Source organism: Rhododendron vialii, chromosome 6a (assembly GCF_030253575.1).
Source record: "Rhododendron vialii isolate Sample 1 chromosome 6a, ASM3025357v1".
NCBI lineage: Eukaryota > Viridiplantae > Streptophyta > Magnoliopsida > Ericales > Ericaceae > Rhododendron > Rhododendron vialii.
Genome location: NC_080562.1, coordinates 32,661,608 through 32,680,478, shown reverse-complemented (window position 1 = coordinate 32,680,478; position 18,871 = coordinate 32,661,608). Strand labels below are relative to the sequence as shown.

Below are 18,871 nucleotides of genomic sequence, written 5' to 3'. Positions count from 1 at the left end.
AGAGAGAGAGAGAGAGAGAGAGAGAGAGTGGTGAGGGGTGAGAGATTTGTGGGAAGTCGCTGGGAATTAGCTTTGGCGACCGACTGTACTAAGGGCAAAAACAAGGCCAGGTCAGGCCTACAAGGCACCCAGTATAGCGCAGAGGGGTCATCGATCTTAAGAATGAATGGTTGAGATATGATTTTTAATTATGACCGGTAAGAATCATTTATTATCGGTCATAATTGATTTTTGATCTGGATCGTTGATTGATGAGATCAACAGTTGTGCGCTGCACTACAACTCCTGTAGGGTGCCCTACAGGATCCCGGGTCCCCAGCCCAATGACTCCGTTGTTAGGAGTAATTTTCTACTAGTATAAAAATCAAAAATTTAGTTTTGGCTTATTTTCTTTGTGTATCCTATATTTTTCACAATTTTGAACTAGTGTTGTACCCATTTAATGTATGGGACGATAAAAAAAAATTCTCACTGATTTTTATTTTGTCCCCGTGCATCGAACGGGCACAAATGCTAGTATAAAGAATAAAAATGCTTACTCTCCATTGGGATGATGGTTAAGATGGTAAAAGATACTCCATATGTCAAAGAACGAAAATAAGTATGTACAAGGATTAGAAAAAAATGTGAGACATTTTTTGACACCGACACTATTCATAGTTCCCACAGAAATACGAGACTTTAAAAGATGTTGGGGGCACCACGTATATGAATCTCATAGAAATGTTCAGTGTAGCAAAAATGTTGGGACACCAAAACCTCACACTAAGTTTTCAAATAAGGCTAACAAAATTGCGGAACCACATAGGGACATTTGCATATTATATTATCTAACGGTACGGAAATAAATCGCAAATAAATCGCACATGAGTAAAACCACAAGGGGATAATCGGATTTTTTTCCTATACAAAATCCCAAACCAAAACAGGAAGAAGGAAACTAATTAAAGAATGAAATTTACTTCACTTTTCCGGTCCATCAAAAAGTGCTACCGGTGAAAGGCAGAGTAAAATGTAGACGGTGACCGTGGGAAAGTGATTAGTTTTTTTTTTTAATAACTCAGTGTGTTCGGACGAGCTTACTTACGAGGAGGAGAGTGATTATGCTCGCCACTGTAAGATACGATGACCTTCTCCGGATCAACCTTACTCTTCTCCACATATTTCTTCGCCGGACATTTGCTTCCCTCACTACTACACTTGTAGTAGTTTCTCGGATACGGCGATGTCTTGATTGGCTTCCTACCATATTTACGCCAGTTCCAAGGATCCACCTCCACGAGATTTTCCGCCTCCACTTCCACCACCGCTGTCCGGTGACTCCTCTTCCTCTCATACCCATATGAGTCTATGGGATTGCTAATATGTTTGACATGTGGCTGCAACGATGGTGGTGGTTGTTTCTGGTGATTGGATCCATCAGATAGAGAAACAGAAGAAGTGGGACTACTGGTATTTGGGTCGATGGTGGCTTGGGAGTTTGTAATGAAAGTTTTGTAAACTTCTTGTAATTCCTCAAAGCCATCGTATGATCTTCTCCCAAAAGTGTTATCATTTTGTTCGAAAGCAACTGTAACGGGTTCTTCTTGTGCGGTAATAGGCTTCGCCGCGGCAGCAGGACTGTTGCAACTTCTCACCACAGCCCACAAATCCCAATCTAGCTCCGCCATTTTGCAATGATGAAAACTGAATGTGGGGATTTTGTTGGACTTCACCAAGCATATTTAATTACCCAGTTAATTACTTGCTGTAATATCTATTCAAATTTATAAAATCTCTCAAGGGCATTGGAATCTAATAAGATCGCTTGTGTATTAATTGACCACAATTAACTCACCTAATTCATTCAGTGGATAGTTACAGTAAGAAATCTATATGGATCGCAGCAAAGAAAAGAAGAAAATCTTCATAAAAACACACTTGCCAAAGAGAGAAAAGAGGACAACAAGGCTCCAGCCATACTTTCTCTTTATAGAAAATAAGTTTAAATAACTATTGCTCTCTCATTGAGTGCGCATATGAGCTGCTTGCGTGCAATATTGCTTTAAATACATTGACATGTGTAACAAGATTTTCATTCCGTTCGAGCTCAAAGTTCGCTAAGAACTAAGTAACAAACAAATCTGAACATTCTAAAATTCGGTTTAAATTAGCTCGTTTGTAGCCTTAATCATGACAAATTATGTATTGTGAATCATAAATTGTTCCCATATGGCTTCTTTCTTTCTTTTTTATAACTTAGACTTTTGGACTAGCTTACACACACCTCAACAAATCCTGTGGGACCTATTCTATTGTCCACTAGCGGGAGCTCCAATTAAATCCAAATATGGACCGGCCCCTAAGGAGTAGTTGATAGCATCTGAGAAGTTCCAAACTTGATACCTAAAGAGGAAACAAACCTCTAAGTCACATGCCTGACAACCAAGTCAACCCCTTGAGATCTTTTTTTCTTTTATCCAAGAAAATCCTAATCTATACTATACTAGGGGAAAGGGGAGGGTGGGCTTTAAACCTTTACCAAACGAAGAGCCCTTTGAGGGTTCCTTCCCATACTCTTGACGCTGGCCAAGCTCAAGAGGGTGCCCTGGTTTTTTTATCTTATTGAGCATGACCAGGAACTTCAAAGTTTGACAAGATCCTATAGAAGTGGAGATTGGGGTTTCAGACTGTATTTTCTCTGAATCAATTGATGCTTGCTCTGTCCATCCTCCACAAATTGCTCGGACAGAACCTCTCCCTAGTGTAAGGGCCCGAGAACAAGTATCACTTGGAACAGATTTTGTTATTGTTGAGTTCTCTCCTGATGATGCTAAACACTTGCAAGAGGCTTATAGCACTCAATAAAGGTCTCTTTGCAACAAAATCAGGAGAACGATGTTAAACGTATCAGTCTCGGAGCCAACAGCAAGTTTTGCAGCCACTACCACTTCTGGCCTCACTCCAGTCCAGAAGAAACAGTAGATCCAGTGGTAGTTATTGCTACTCATATAGGCTATGGCCATTGGCGGTATGGATGCACCTGCTCCAACCTTCGCCCTCTATCTTCTTGCCATACACAAATTGATTCTAGCTAGCCAAGTTGGTTCCTCTTCTCAGGAGTTGAACATTCTGTAAATGCTCGCAAAAGGAAATCTTCAAGTGGGTTCTGCCTGGCACATCTTCTCAAGGATTTGAGCATCCTTTAGATACTCTTAAAACCAGTCAATGATGATGATATGCTGGAGAGAACTCCTAACTAAGCCCAGTATGCAATAAAGCCATTGAAATTGACAAAGGTTCAGAGGAGGAAACAATTCGTATTTCTTCAATACCTTTTACTTCCGACTCTGGTCATGATACAATAGCCTTTTCTGAGGAGGAATTGAATACTTTCAAAGCTCAATTAGAATATGTAATCCAATATGCATCACAGGCCAGAGCTTTATCTCTTGCCCCAAGTGACGATATCTTGACAGAGATCAACAAGCTTATGAGTGTGATTGAGCATCTTTCTTCTGTCCCAAACCTTCCTAACATTGACATCCAAACCGTGGGAGAGTTAATTAGGGGTTTGACAAGTTTGTGGTTGTTCAGTCTGGATGTGCCAACTTAGTTGAGATATACTTCTTTGATAATAATGCTATTTTCCATCACATTAGCTAGTTGTAATATCTACTCAAGTTAATAAAATCATTTTTCTTGTTACAAAAAAAAAAGAAGGGGTTAGCCATGGATGATCCCTCTGATGAGCTGTTGGTTTCAAGACTTGCTGCACTGTTCTTGCAAATCGAGACGTTCTAAAAACTCAATGGGAAGAAAGACTAGTTGTCTTCCGAGCAGGGACGGAACTAGAATTTTATCCCAGCAGTGGCGAAATGTATACTAAAAACATAAAAAGATACACTACAATATTAATAGTGATCGGCACCGGAAAAAATTAAAATAACATAACAAAAACATAGTAAATGATGTTTGTCATTTGCACATGGAGTACGAAAAAAGACTAACTTTAATTTTGGGCATCGATAATGCCACTCCTCAAATTTATAATGTCACTGTCCAAATCCCTATATGAATTTCCCAAATTGATAACCGCACTCCTTTTTTGGTTGGGAGTGACATTATAATTTTGGAGAGTGACACTATAATTAAATTCCCTTAATTTTTTAGGTTAAGTTGTTTTAGGGTTAGAGTGTGGAATTTTTTTTCTTAATTACACATCATCATTTATTTTATTTCACTTTGGCCATTTGAATTAAGTTTTGGAATACTTTTTTGGATCTCCTTTCTTGAAAAAAAAATTATAAGATTTATGATTAATATATAATAAAAAAAATAAGGAAAAAAACCTTGCAGTAGCGAGACTTTATAAATTGAGAATAATTTTTTTTCACATATAATAATTGCATTTCCTAAATTTTTTGTCGTGACGGCTGCCGCTACTAGACCCCTCTGGTTCCATCATTGGTTCCGAGCTTGCGATTCCAACTACATCTTCACCCATCAGCAATCAATGAAAGGGCAAAGATTTCAGTTCACAACCTCTGATTATAGAGTGTAGGTTTGGTCAAAATAATAGATTGTTGACTAAAAGAAAGACTTTGACCAACCACTCACAGAGTGACACGTGGAGATGACAATAAAAGGACTTACACGTAGTCGATGCTATGATGAGAACCTCAGCGCCAGATGGCGTGAGGAGAGTCCCGCGCGCAGACATAGCGCACGGGGGTGGACTTCAAGGAAACCAAGTAAAAGATTAGGACGATTAAAATAGCAAAAGATAGTCAGAGTCATCTCATAGAAGAGATCAGTCCGCGCAGGCCCCAGGGAGCCAAAGAGCGCGAAAGGGACTGATGCCTAAAAATCAATTAAGATAAGTAGAGTGCGCCCTGGTCAAAGGCAGGACCAAAGATATAGCGAAGATGCGATTGTCGCGGGTCGCGACCCTACTCTAGCGGGAATTGAGGTAAATCTAGTGGTTTGGTGGCCAAGGAAAGGGGGGTCCGTCGCAGGGTGGCGCGCGGTCACCCGCACTCCAAGCGCGCGCATGATGACTTCAGCTACCTAGCGCAAAACACGAACCTACACAGAGCTTAGAGCAGCAGAGTTGATCAGGTTATGCTGAACATCTAGCGGGGAATCGCAGAATCCACACACCCACAGCAGTAGGAATGGACCGCACAGGAGTTTGTTCCAACTTACCCAACATTGTACACTAAATATTCAAGCAATAATGTAAGTTCCATAGTGGTGGCAATGTAGGGTATGCTCGAAATTGGATGTTCCAGCTGGCAAAGTGGAACAAGGAGTACCTCACAAATGGTGTCAGACAACTTGCCTCTTTGCCGGGCGAACAGCAGTTGAGGTAGAATTATTATATCAAACAAATGCTTTCTTAAATGACCTGCTTCCTGCAATCATTATGTTACCAATATATCAAAAGCAGAGCATGTCGATAACACAACAGATAACTATTTTGGGGGAACGGGGAGGGATTCAGGAATTTACTATAGTGGATTTTTCAAAGAAACCGAGCAATTCTGTCATTTCAATTACAGAATTACTCACTATTACTATCATTCGTCAATGGCGGACTACCCGCTACACCAACACCTAACCCGTCCGCACCACCCCACAATTATATGTGCATGGGACAGTAAACATCTACACATGATAATGCCATTGAATGAAGTATACAAAGAGAAGGAAACCATTACTTCTATATTCTTTCGTCTGCGCAACCATAAGGCAAAAGTAAACCAATGATGCATGATAGCGAACAACTGAGTGTTTGATGTGTCACATCTCTAGGTCTTAAGTGGAGGCTGGAGGAAGAACATTTTGAAGTTGCTGGTCAAAATCCACTTTCAGGATATGATCCTCCAGCTTATAACCAAGTCATTTAAATGAAAGGCCACACGGGGTCAAAGAGAGATCCTGTCAAAATTGAGGATGTATCAGATGATCCATTGGAATGGATATTTAAGATATTCATGAAGAAAGTCCATGCTGATCAGGCAAGTGACCTTCTATAAATTCTCAAAATGGTAAATGCTGACATCCCCCCTCAGAATAATTACTCTCCAAATCCAAGAAAGTACATCACTCCTGCAGATCCCTTGGACCGACCAAAACCCAAAATTCCAATTGAGGATCTTTTTAAAGCAACTGAACAAACAGAACCTTTCCCATGCGACAAAGAAACAGACGTGAATGTTGGTGGTGCACTTGCTGATTCGTTGATAGTTTTATAGGCCAGATCACCAGCATAAATAAGCAAGACCACGTCCAGATGAGAAAGAAATGCAAGTTTCATACAGTCAAATAAAGTTGCTGAATTTATGATGCTAATGAATGACCTTCTGCAGCTTTGCCTAACCGAATTAAGGTATATGCTTCATGAGTAAAATAATCTGTCTTTCCACTTGTAGCTCATACTTACATGCAACTTCATCCAAGTCTTGACTCACCAGTCACCAATAATCACCACAAGAACATAGCCCATCTTTAAAATGGTGGAACCTACGGATATCACGCATAACAATCTCACGGCACATGAGCTTAGAAATGAGTTTCGACACAGTGTGGCAATCTGCACATATTCGAAGGTTTTTGGTGATCCTAATTACTGCCCCTGGACCCGTATTAATTAGAGCAAATGCAATGGCCAATCTCTCGCTATGATCCCAAAGCATCTTTTCCTTCACTTCCTCTTCAACATCATAGAACACTGAACTTGTGTCAGGCTTATATCCAACCTCTTTGAGCCGCTGACTCAACTCATTTAACTTGTCATAGATGGCATCTTTCTGTTCGTGTGACTTATCACCAACTAAGAACCTATGAACCACCTTATCCAACTCTGTAAAGCTGAAGCCTGGTGGTTTCCGTAGTCCCTTCCGTCTAACCAAGGCTCTCACCTTTTCCACATCATCCCATCTGTTCTCGGAAGCATATAAATTGGAAAGACATACATAGCTACCCACTCCTTTTGGGTTCATTTCAAAAACTCTCTGGGCTGAAAGCTCAGCTAGCTCGACATTTTTATGGAGCCGACATGCAGAAAGGAGAGAAGCCCACATATCACTTGTGGGTTTAATTTCCATTGCTTTGATAAACTCATAGGCTTCATCTAGATATCCTGCTCGGCCAAGAAGGTCTATTAAACAGGAAAAATGAGCAAGTCTAGGCTGCACGTTATACTTTTTCTCCATACTATGAAATATTTCTTTACCTTCATTAACTAATCCTGCATGGCTACATGCTGTCAAAACAGAGGTAAAAACACCCTCATCTGGAGTGATACCGATATCCATCATATCATGAAAAATGGAGAGGGCCTCTCTTCCCATCCCGTGGAGTCCGTATCCTGAAACCATAGCACTCCAAGAAACCAAAGTTTTTTCAGCCATCTCATCAAAAACACGACGTGAACATGCTAAATCTCCGCACTTTGAATATGAGTCTATAAGGGAAGTTCCCACCATAGAATGTGACCTAAACCCTTGCTTGATAATATACGAGTGAACAGACATGCTGAACTGCAAGGCTGTGATTTTATAACAAGCTCCAAGCACAGACACGAGAGTTACTTGATCAAGGTTCACTCCCTTCAAAACCATTTGACAAAAAAGTCTCAGGCTTTCCAAAGCATCAGCATTCTTTGAATAACCAGAAATCAGCAAATTCCACGACACTGTATCTTTCCACGTCACCTCCTTGAAACATTGCCTTGCAGACACCATAGAATTACAACTACAATACAGTTCAATCAGAGAGTTGATCAGAAAGCCGTTAACGCGTGCTAAATCATTACGTACAACATAAGCATGGATTGCTTTGCCCAGTTTCAATGATGACATATCAACGCAGGCAGAGAGTAAACCAAGCAAAGTAGCACAATCTGCAACTAACCCAGTTCTCCCCATCATTTGAAACACCAAAAATGACTCTTTCGGCTCCCCATTCCTCACGTAACCCGAAATCATCGTGTTCCAAGAAGTCAAATCTCTGTCAGGCATTCTATCAAACACCATCTTCACCATGTCCATTTCCCCGAACTTTGAGTACATAGCTAAAAGACAATTACCCACGTAAACATCTGTCTCAAACCCACAAACAACCACCTCACAGTGAACTCTCCTCCCAATTTCAACAACACCCAAATCACCACAAGCCTTCAGAACAAAGGGGTACGTAAAATTATCTGGCTTTTGCCCAAAACTCATCATTTCGCGGTACAAAACAAGGGACTTCGTACACTGGCCATTGCAAGCGTAGCCCCTAATCATGGAGTTCCACAAGAACACATTTTTCAACACAATTCGGTCGAATATCACCCGGGCTTCGCCCAGGCGGCCACAATTCGCATAGAAGGCAGCGAGTTTGGTGTAGAGATAGGTGTTGTTTTGGAGGGTGTTGGAAGAGATCGTGTGGGCGTGGAGTTGTTGGCCGAGCTGGAGGGATTTTTTGTTGGTGAGGGATTGTAATAGGGTTCCACATTGTAGGGAGGTGAGAGGTTGGTTGATGGTGGTGAGTGTGACCTGGGTGGGGGAGGGAGTGGTGGTGTATGAAGGTGATAGTAGAATTGGGAGTTTGTTGAGGTGGTTTATGGTGGGGTGTTTGAGGAAATTGGGAGAGAGAATGGCATTCATGAAGGGGAGAGTCAAAGAATGGGTTGTTGAGAAGTTGGACCGTAGCAGAGGATTGAGAGCTTGGCAGTTTAGGAAATGGTGGGAGGTTCAGAGGTTTACCTGCCGCCACTCCAACAAATTTAAGATTAAGGTTGTGTTACACATCAGAAAGTTAAGGCTGTGTTTAAAAAATAAAAAAGTTTGGTATTATCATTTTCCTTTACTTTGGTTTCTCGCCCAAAAAAAATTAGTTTACTTTTTCAATAATTTTAAGGCTTATTTCACTAAATAAAAAATAAAAATTTTAAGGCTTTTTCAGTCTAGACAAACCTAGCTTGAGATTGTGAGAAACCTCCGATGGAGCTAGGAGCACGAGTAACAGAGTAGGAAGGCGGCGTCAGGGGAGGGGTGGCTGGGCTGCCTTTTCGATATATCTCTGGCCGTTCAGTGCCGCTATTAATTGGTGCGAGTTGTGAGGAGTCTTGGTCTCTAATCTGGCTAGGGCATCAATTTCATTCTCGTAACGGAAATGAGTGCACCGTAAGGCCAGACAAGTCGCTCCCCACAGTGGCGGCATCTGTCTTTTAAGTGCTGTCATTTCCTAAGACGGCTCCTCTTATTCTACAATAATCCAAGCTGTAACACCATGAGTCTGCTCGAAATTGGTTGATCCCTGAGCCATTCGTTCTTCCCTCTTGGTTGGCATTTGCTAGCTGCGGGAACAAGTAAGAAAATCTACAGTAAATGAATAGAATCATAGATTTTGACTGGATTGTACAAACTAGCAATGACAGTTTCTTCCTCTCCATCCATGCCTCTGACCTCTCTGTCTCGATTCATACGGATATTTCACGATTCAAAGAGAAAATGGGGTGGGATAGAATTTGCTTCCGCCGTCCTATTTTAACTTTCAACTTAATCTGACCCGGTTATAGGAATATTTTTATATTAATATATCTACCTAGATTTCGTCTATTTATGCATAAATAAGGGTAAAAAACCAATTACAAATAAATTAATATTTCATTTATTTGTTTTTATTTTTTCAATCTCATCACTCATTAATATTTTATTTTCTTATCAAAACCCTCTCAAGAATTAGTGGAGATAATTAAGGGTGGATGAGGATCCGATTATTTTCAACCCCGACAACCCGATTTTCTTGCTGTGCTTGTAACTTATCGCCCTTGTTTATTCATATGCTGCGATATGCTCCCGAGATGAATCAAGTTTTAAGATAAAACCCCCGTAACTTGTGAAAGTCTATTTATCTGTTTAATAGTACGTAGTAAGGAATATTTGTTGTGGTGCACACCATCTTCTCTCTTCTTCCACAAGAACAGAAAAAATGATGACCTTACCACAGCCTTAGCGCATCAGTTGTTCACCTCTAAATGGAATTTTCTGAATGCCCCCCTACTTCAGTTCAAAGCCAAAATTACTTCATCTGATTGTTTGGTGGTATATCTTCTATCTTTGATGGATCATGAACTTATTCAAATAAAGTAAGATTTTCTGCCGGAAAGAAGCACCTTTCTCTCTTTTTTCTGCTTTTGATAGTGAGATAAGTGATAAATTTAAGGGACGCTTTTAACCCCGTTTTTAGTGTCTTCTTATTGCAATAAAAATCCAAGATAACCATGTAACAGTCGTCAAGCAAATTCAGCCGAGGAGCCACTTGAATCCATACTTAAGTGACCTTCTGTGATGCTGAACTGTCCATTCTAACAACTGCAAGGAAATTCCTTCATATGGCTGTATAGAGAACAATCTCCTGGCTCCCTTTTCATTCCCAGTGTTCAAACAGGAGAAGCATGCTAAAAGGCAACTTGGTGATTAAGTTGTATTGAAACGGTTGCTTCCTGCTGTTGTGTAGATAAAACAGGAAGAAAAGGAATGGCCTTAGTTTTTGAGAGTTTCCGGAAAATGCTCTTGGCTACTGGATTGGAAAATCTGGACACGTTTGCTGGTAAATTTTGTCAATTCATGGATGCGATTTCTTCTTGGACATGTTAGATTCTGGTAGCTTTGAGTAATAGTTATTGGCAAATACTAGCCATGCATTGTTGTATTGCTTGTATACTAGTGGATTTTGTTAGATTCAGGTATTTTGGAAATTTGTTCATGGAATTACTTGCTCTACGACTGTTGTCTGACCGTTATTGAGGTAACATTTTGATCTTAGGAGGACGACCGTTATTCGAGTCTGTTGGAAAACTTCCACTGTGTTACAATCTGCATGTCATCTCTTACCGAAGAAAAAGATTAAGAAAGCAAAAACTTTCACAATATTTCAAACAAAGAACTAGTAATTGCTTATTTCCACGAGGTCTTTAACTTTTAAAATTTGTCTTTCACTTAATTTCAAATCATGCCTGAATTAGCAGAACTTAGGTTCTCAAAGCAACGATATTGGTTCATGCAGGACATACTTGCAGCTGCTGTCCTCTAACTGCAGTGTAGGAGGGAAAACATTTACACAAGGGAGCTATCAGCGACTTGCGTGTTGCCCCAAAAAGTCATCCAGTGTCGTACACAGCCTGAAAATAGAAGCCTAAGACAAGAAGAACGGATTTTAGTCTTACAGCTTTTGCTTAAAGAGTTCGGTAATGACCACTGATCCCATGGGCCATAGATTGTAAGAGCATCCAGGGGCGGACATACGTTGGGGCACACACTCAAATTCAAACAATTCTAATAATGATCTTAAATGTTTTTCATAGAGATACAAGTGTCCTACTATATTTTAGCATACCGCACTTGTATACATCTCGAAAACTCGCATACCTCTGATTCTATATCTCAACTTTCATCCTAGAGTTGATTTACAGGTATTAGTTTGTATTATATCTCTCTATTTTGGGCATCAAATTCTTGGTACTATTTGTTTCTAACAGTCTTAGAGAAACATATTAGCAGGCATTCAGTGATAGAACCATCTCAATCTCGATTACAATTAACAAGGAGCCACCACAAAGTTAGATTTTTAGGTTCGCCACTGCAAGCGTCTGAACTTAGATTTCAGATGAATTCGTCCTAGTTGTTAGAAAGACATCTATGCATGTTTCTCATAAGCTAGATAGTCTTAATCTAATATCCCAACAGTGGTGAAAGGGGGGATATTTTCCAAAATATTTGGGTAAAAGTAAAAAAAAAAATTACTCTTCCGAGACGAATCCATAATCCACAAAAGTTCGGCGTAAAACCAACAAATGCAGAAAAAATTGAACAAGGACAAAAAGTGCTTTGCTTAGCGGAACACCATCTAAGTCTTTGTTACAGTAGTTTCTTTGTTTGTGGAATTAATGCAGCTGTTAATATACACCTGCCAGGAACTCCATAATCCCATGTCAGGATGTAAAAAGTGTATTAAATGAGTACTCTCCACAATCAGAAAAAGCTGGACTGAGATCTTATCATAACTTTTACGTATCTGCTCTAGGATTATGCACTAATTCTCCTGAAGATTGAGCAGATTTTCTGACAAGATCTTATACTAACTGGCCTAAGCAAATCTTTCATAATTATGCCCTTTAGGAATGTTGGACAAGTGGTGATTAGAGATAAGGATGTTCCCTTAATGTGTGGTCAGAGCAGATAATAATGCATTGACTTTTCCTGCTAACTTGAGATATGTTCTCTTCCTAGTCACGGGCCAGAAGTCTTCTTTATAACCTTCCTCCTCGATTTCCCATTTACCACATCCATGGGTTGGAACAAGCTCTCCGCGAGGAAAATCGATAATCAAACCTCTCGACAAGTAATGTATTCGAAGCGCAAAGATGCCATTGTCAAAAAAGCAAGTGAACTGTCAGTTTTATGCGATACAGATGTTGGTCTTCTAATGTTTTCTCCTACTGGTCGATTTACTAGCTTCGCAAGCAATGGAAGGTTGATTTGGAAGGGACACTTATTTTACGTTTCTTTTTCATACTCGCTTTTGTTTTTCTTTCGTATATGTTCTCACCATTTTTCTATCTTTTGGCAGGGTCGAGGATATCTTCTTGCGATTTATTAGCCGGCCTGACGAGCTGAAAGGGGGGTATGTTTTGTTGCGACATCTCACTTTTCTGTTTATATAGATACTCCCTCCATCCCATAATCTTTGTCCGGTCTGCAAAACGAGGACGTAAAAATGATACAATTTTTGTAAGAAAAAATCAAAATTTTTTCAACAATTCACTAGATATCGATGAGTTCTTTTAATTTATGAAAAAAGTTTGAATTTTTTCTTGAAAGAAGTGTATTATTTTTGAGTCCTTGTTTTGCGGACTAGACAAACAATTTGGGATGGAGAGAGTATATCTTAAGTTGTGTGCTCACCTAAGTCATATTTGACTCTCTCTTTTTCCCAACCCTGATACCACTCCAAGGATGCAGGCCTATAGCGGATGAAGAGGTAATCTTAACACACTTTCCCTGGGAGTATGTGCATGAGGTTCATGGAGGTGTATGTAGGTAACCATATATCAATTTTGTAATTGCAGTATTTATCCGGAAGGCTCAAGCAGTTGAAGCAAGAAGGAGAAATGCTGGAAAAGATAGCCAAGTCTCTCTCTCTCTCTCTCTCTCTCTCTCTCTCTCTCTCTCTCTCTCTCTCTCTCTCTCTCAATACATCAATGAATAAGCGGGGAAATGAATGGGCACAAAAACTTGTTTTTACATATCTATGTATCTTTCTGCTGATGAAAATTTTGCTTTTCCTCCTGTCAACGATTCTGTTGCTCGTGATTGGATGACAAGGACAGAATAGAGGTAAGATAAGATCTGTTTGTTTAGAAAGCCTTTTTTGAGCATGTTTTTGTTTTACTGGACTGGAGCTCAGATCAGAAAGGTGGCCGTTTCAACTACTAAACTTGATCAGATTTCTTGTATCGCACAAGGGGTTAAAATGAACTACGATGATAAAGACATTATTTAGTATTTTGTAAAACAAAAATCAGAAATTGGAGACAAGTTTCATGAATAGATATCATAAAACCAGGTCAGACTTTCTCAAAAGTGGCACTGCCAAACCTCATGAGAAGTCTTACCTTGTGGTCGAAACCATTCCATTATCTGATTCAGTTAGGTCCAGGTTTGAAAACGCTGCTACTACTCCCGCGATGGAGAAAACAAAACCCAAGGCAGCCTTTGAAGTTAGCTCATTACTTACCACCTATTTCATCTATGTATGACACCACCTAGGCTTTGGAGAAAACACTTTACAAACTCAATAGGCAGCAACGGGAGACGCAGGAAAAGATGAGGTAATTGTTGTCCTGGGTATTTATTTCCTTTTAACCTGTTACAAACTTGTATGTGCAACGTGATAATGTCTCTGAAGTTCCGAATTCCTGACAATATAGTGGTAGATGTGTTTTAATCTATTGTCCTTCTTCTTGTTTTTCTTATGACAGATATTACAATCCAAATGTGGAGAATATTGACTCTCTCTTTGAAGCTGGAGTGTACCAACAGTTCCTTGAGAATGCAATAGAATGCGTTGAACAGTCGAAAGTGAGTGCAAAATAGTCCTCCCCCCTCCCTCTATGAAAAGAAACTCCTCACTGATCAAGAGGGTGTAGTAGGCATGCCCACCGAATCTTGTGCTTTTCCTTGTCAAAAAATTATTACCTTTCTTTTATGTACCAAATCTTGCGATTTTTATTGTAAGAGATTAATCTTTTGCTTAGCAGGCCAAATTGGTAGGTAGGTAACCAGATTGTGCAGATACAAACTGAAGATATGGAGGGAACATGAGGGTATTGGAGAAAAAATTTGGGATTATTCAACTGAACCAAGTATAAAATTTTTTACCCATTTTCCACAAACCATCTGAGACTAGAATATTTGCCAGGAAATCAGTACATGACAATATTGAAAAAGGAAAATCTAATGTTTTTACTAGAAAAAAGTTGGAAGTTGAAAGTTACTTAAAACATACCAAGATGAACCAATGGAAGCCGAAACGTTATAAGTCTAATCTTATTCAGCAAACTTGAATAAAAGTTTTAACAACTCTTATCAGGGTATTGCGGTTTTAGACTTTTGAAGTTAACCAAAACGTATGCTAGACTTTAAGTTTCGAAGCTAACCAAAATGAGGCACCGATATGAGCTTTGATCATAGTACTCAGCAAAGATCTGCATTCCTTTTAGTCGGTTTTAGCTAGGGAAAGGAAATCAAATCGAGGAACAATTAAGCAGTTTGCCTCTTATCTCTTTTTTTCGTGGCTTTCCAGTATTTGTTTTGTACTTTTTGTGGACTTATTATATTTCTTAAGATTACCGTCCATCCTTTTGCCTTAAAATACTTCTATTGCTTGGTAATATCTTGCAGATAGCTTCATTTAATGTGCGGGAAGAAGATCCAAACACCGATGAGTCTGCAAATTTGAACATAAAAAGGTATTGAATCAGTATACTTGTAGGAAAAACTTTCAACTTCCAAATCGATTACGTTACTTTAATTGGATTGTACTCTGTGCAAGCTCCATTTGATGTTTTTCCAACCTCAAGCAGTCAAAAGTCATGACATCGCTTGAGGTCTATCACTTGCTTCCTTTTGCAGAAAGAAGGATTTTCTCAAACATTTCAGTTCATGTGATCAAGTTCGATTGTTCTATGTTTTACAGGAATCTATCAAGTAATGAACAATATCCTGAGGAAGGATACTCCCCGGGACCTCACCTAAGCCTTCAGTTCCTGAAAGCACAGAAGAACTGGAACTTGGCATGAGGTGCCCATGCTCCAAAGTTGGGCATCAAGTGACTTTTTAAAGAAGCTTGAAGTTTGGGTCACTGGAACTAGAATTAAACCTCATTAAAGCTTAGAAGTTTGTAGTTGTAATCAGTAATGCCTACTTTTCCTGGGGCCATCTGTCGATCATGGTTTTGATTTAGCTGCTCTGTTTAACTCCAAGAATACTGTTTGCTGAAAGAAGTTGGAAACATGGTTCGCTGAATTTTTCCAAGATTGGCAGTTCTAATTGTTGATCAGTTGGATGGATTACACCAGTTCCCCCACATATATGCTTGCACATTGGAATTTTGTAAGCCTTGAGAATGAAGCATGAAGGCGGACGCCAAAGGATATCCAACATCCATATCATGGTTTCCTCCCACCCCCTTACAAGTTGTATGCCTGCAGATCGAGTTTTGATAACCTAAAATCTATGGTTCTTAAACTAGGTTATTCTTGTTTCATGACATATCAAAAACACCAGAAGAGATAATTAAGTGATCATGATGACACATCCCTCTCTCTTTCTCCTCTAGCTAAGATACCAAAAATGAAGGAGCTGAGAAACCTAAAGATCAAAAAGGCTGTGTTTCTTTTATCATTTCAAGCACCACCTTAAAGCTTCTAAACACAACTTAGCTTCCAGCATGGCTGCTACTCATGCCATCCAAGTGAGCTGCCCTTCTGAAATTAGTTTTGCTTCAATCATCAAAGGGGATGAGGATCCCCTCCAGTTCCATTAAGGGATTGGACCGTCCGGTCTGGCCCTGATCAGAGCTTAACAAGAAACTCCAGTCCTTTTTAGGGACTAGAGTGAAGTCGAACCTCATCAAATTAAAGCCATCCATGCCCAACCAGCCGACTTGGAAACTTGATCCCAGCTTCCAAGATCCTAAATACTGGTACATAATTTTGTCATTAGTACGTAGTTGCATAAGAACTCAAATCCTTATATCAGTTATATGCATCTCCACAGAATTGCCAATGTTCCCAATCTTGTTGATGGTGAGCTAGTCTGCCTCAAAATTAGCTTTAAAACTGCACGAGGCAGGAACTCCACCAACAGGAACCCTTTCATCAACCAAGATCGATGCGAGCTTTAATCGGTTCGACTTTATAACGAACTCCGGTGGCCAATTTGGTGTTTTTATTAGTTAACACAAGTTTATCGAGTGGAATTCGCTGACTCCTCTCTTTTACTGGCAAACAGTCTAATTTGCAAATCGTACTTAAGTAACAGTGTCGCTCGCATATCACCTCATGGTTTATAGTTTATATACTTTATAGTACTTATTTATTATATAGTTTCTATAAGTATCTGTTGATAATTGTTTCATTTTGTTTTTGTTGGGCTCTAAACGTATTTTTTCAATCAATAAAAACAAAAGTTTATTCGGAGATAGAATCAAAGTTTATTGAAGGTTTTTTTTTAAAAAAAAAGTTAAACCAAAGGAATGGATTCATATTACGCCTTTCGTCAACCTTTTTTGAACCCATTTCAATCGGGATGTTTAATTTGTTAGAGCTCAATGACAATGAAAATATCAACTATATCAAAAACTATAGAGATCGAATATAGGTCATATTATGAAATAAGTATATATATTTTGAAAAGAAATAGAAACACTCGATGGAAACTCATTCTCCTCAAATATATGTAACCATAAGTTCGAGGGAAACGAGTTCCACCACTGCGTCCTAATGTGTCCCGCCCCCATAGCATCAGCTATAACAAATTCCCGACCAACCAATGGAATGCTACTGGTAACTATTAGCTCCTCATCCTGCTGAGAACCAAGCCGAGCCAAACAATCCGCGGTTTGATTTGCTTGGAGAAAGATATATATATATATATATATATATATATATATATATATATATATATATATATATGTATATATATTTTGGAGTTGGTTCTTGAAGCAATTCTTTTCGCCTCCTCAACAATGTGGCTTTGAACTAATATTTTGATCCAATAAAGAAAAGAACATTCGGAGTTATTGACGTGTGCTCTGAAAGGACTCAGGGACTCTGTAGTCTGTACTGTAGTGTAGAGGTGTACTAGAGGAGTGTAGTGTGCAATTCAAGTTGTCGAAAATTGCTCGGATTGTACTACACCTAGAGGTGTTAAACAAGCCGGGCTTGCACAACACGTTTTAATGTGGGCACGACACTATGCAGACACGGTTTTAGATGGGTCAGGCATCTCACGGTTCTAGCTATACGGGCTCAAAAGGGCACAGGGCACGACACAACAAATATCAAGTTAGTTGTTACACTAAATTTTTGTTTGACGAAACTTGATTGGAGGTGGGCTGACATGGGCACGGTATGACACAACACACGATTAAAAAACAACATGACATGAATAAAAAATAACACTACACGATTAAGTTAACCGGTCGGCAGGGCACAACCTATTTTTTTATAATTCAGGTGTCTGGTCCAGCTTGCGCGCGCCTTGACTAATCTTGGAAGACTGACTCCAAAAAAGTTGATAGAACCTACAAAGTTATGAAACTAAAATCTTAGGAAAAAGCAAATTCATAAATCTCAAACCTGATGAAGCAAATTCCGGAGGCTCGGCCTGTTTAACACCTCTAACTACACCCATGCCTTTGGGCTCATTTGGCTTTAAAACTGAAATAGTAACTTTTTTTTTCGTCTTTATTTAAAAAAAATTGTATTTGATAATTTTGTGTCAAATTTTTATGACTTATTGATTCGTCTTAGCGAGAAGAATTAGAAGAGTAAATTTTTTTTGATCAAAACTCATAATTTTTTTTCAAAAGACAAGAATAAGCAAAATAGGTTGACTTATTGACTTATTTTTGTTTTTATTCAAAAAATTATGAGTTTCGATCAAAATTTTTTATTTTTCCGATTTTTTTTGTCAAAACGAATCAATAAGTCACAAAAGTTTGACGCAAAATAAACAAAAGCAAAAAAAATTTAAATAAAGGTAAAAAAATAAGTTAGTACTTAACTTTTCAATCCAAACCCATCTAAAAGAGAATAAATTCTTTACACCGCCGGTGTAAACATTTATTTCATCTAAATCAATTGTATTGCGACACGTGTCAAACAGTGGTCCCAATTAATAAAATATGGCAACGTGGCGTAATGTAATTGATTTAGAGGACATAAATGTTTATACCGGCGATGTAAAGAATACACTGCTAAAGAATTTATACTCCACCTAAAATCCAATGAGGAGACCCGTTTCTGAACCGAACGACACCTTAGTTTAATCCAAACGACGGCAACGTGCACACTAGCCGATCAAAAAAAAAGAAAACGTGCACACTAGCCTATGTTTCAGTTTCATAAAAAAAGAATTTTTAGATAAGGAAGGTAATTTCAAATTCAAAATTATGTGTTTACACAAATAATTTTTCTATTAATATAGATCTTATTTAATAGATTTCATTGAGATATTTTTAACTGTGAAAAAAATTTTAAAAATTATTTTTTATTTTTATTATATTTAAGTTTGAAATTACTTTTTTTTTTTTTAAAAAGAATGTTTAA

The 18,871-nt window shown here is 38.8% G+C and overlaps 3 protein-coding genes across 7 annotated transcripts; 1 reads left to right on the top strand and 2 right to left on the bottom strand.

Moving 5' to 3' along the window:
• Positions 1-884: 884 nt before the first annotated feature.
• LOC131330623 (probable WRKY transcription factor 27) lies at positions 885-2,220 on the bottom strand. Its single transcript, XM_058364260.1, has one exon. The coding sequence runs from the start codon at positions 1,668-1,670 to the stop codon at positions 1,080-1,082; it is 591 nt and encodes a 196-aa protein (XP_058220243.1). The 5' UTR covers positions 1,671-2,220; the 3' UTR covers positions 885-1,079.
• A 2,857-nt stretch (positions 2,221-5,077) lies between these two features.
• Positions 5,078-8,770, bottom strand: LOC131330622 (pentatricopeptide repeat-containing protein At3g26782, mitochondrial-like). The gene has a single exon (XM_058364259.1). It carries the CDS (start codon positions 8,637-8,639, stop codon positions 6,459-6,461), a length of 2,181 nt encoding a protein of 726 aa, XP_058220242.1. The 5' UTR covers positions 8,640-8,770; the 3' UTR covers positions 5,078-6,458.
• Positions 8,771-9,835: 1,065 nt separating this feature from the next.
• On the top strand, positions 9,836-13,218 carry LOC131330621 (agamous-like MADS-box protein AGL104). Of its 5 annotated transcripts, XR_009201157.1 has the most exons (4): positions 9,836-12,509; positions 12,607-12,660; positions 12,992-13,017; positions 13,106-13,218. XR_009201157.1 is itself a non-coding variant. In XM_058364255.1 (3 exons), exons 1-3 carry the CDS (start codon positions 12,325-12,327, stop codon positions 13,078-13,080), a joined length of 321 nt encoding a protein of 106 aa, XP_058220238.1. In that variant the 5' UTR covers positions 9,844-12,324; the 3' UTR covers positions 13,081-13,218. The 5 variants fall into 5 exon arrangements, 3 of the variants coding, with proteins under 3 accessions (XP_058220238.1, XP_058220239.1, XP_058220240.1); XR_009201158.1 differs by having other exon boundaries at positions 9,836-12,660; positions 12,999-13,017; XM_058364255.1 differs by having other exon boundaries at positions 9,844-12,509; positions 12,999-13,218.
• Positions 13,219-18,871: the final 5,653 nt, after the last annotated feature.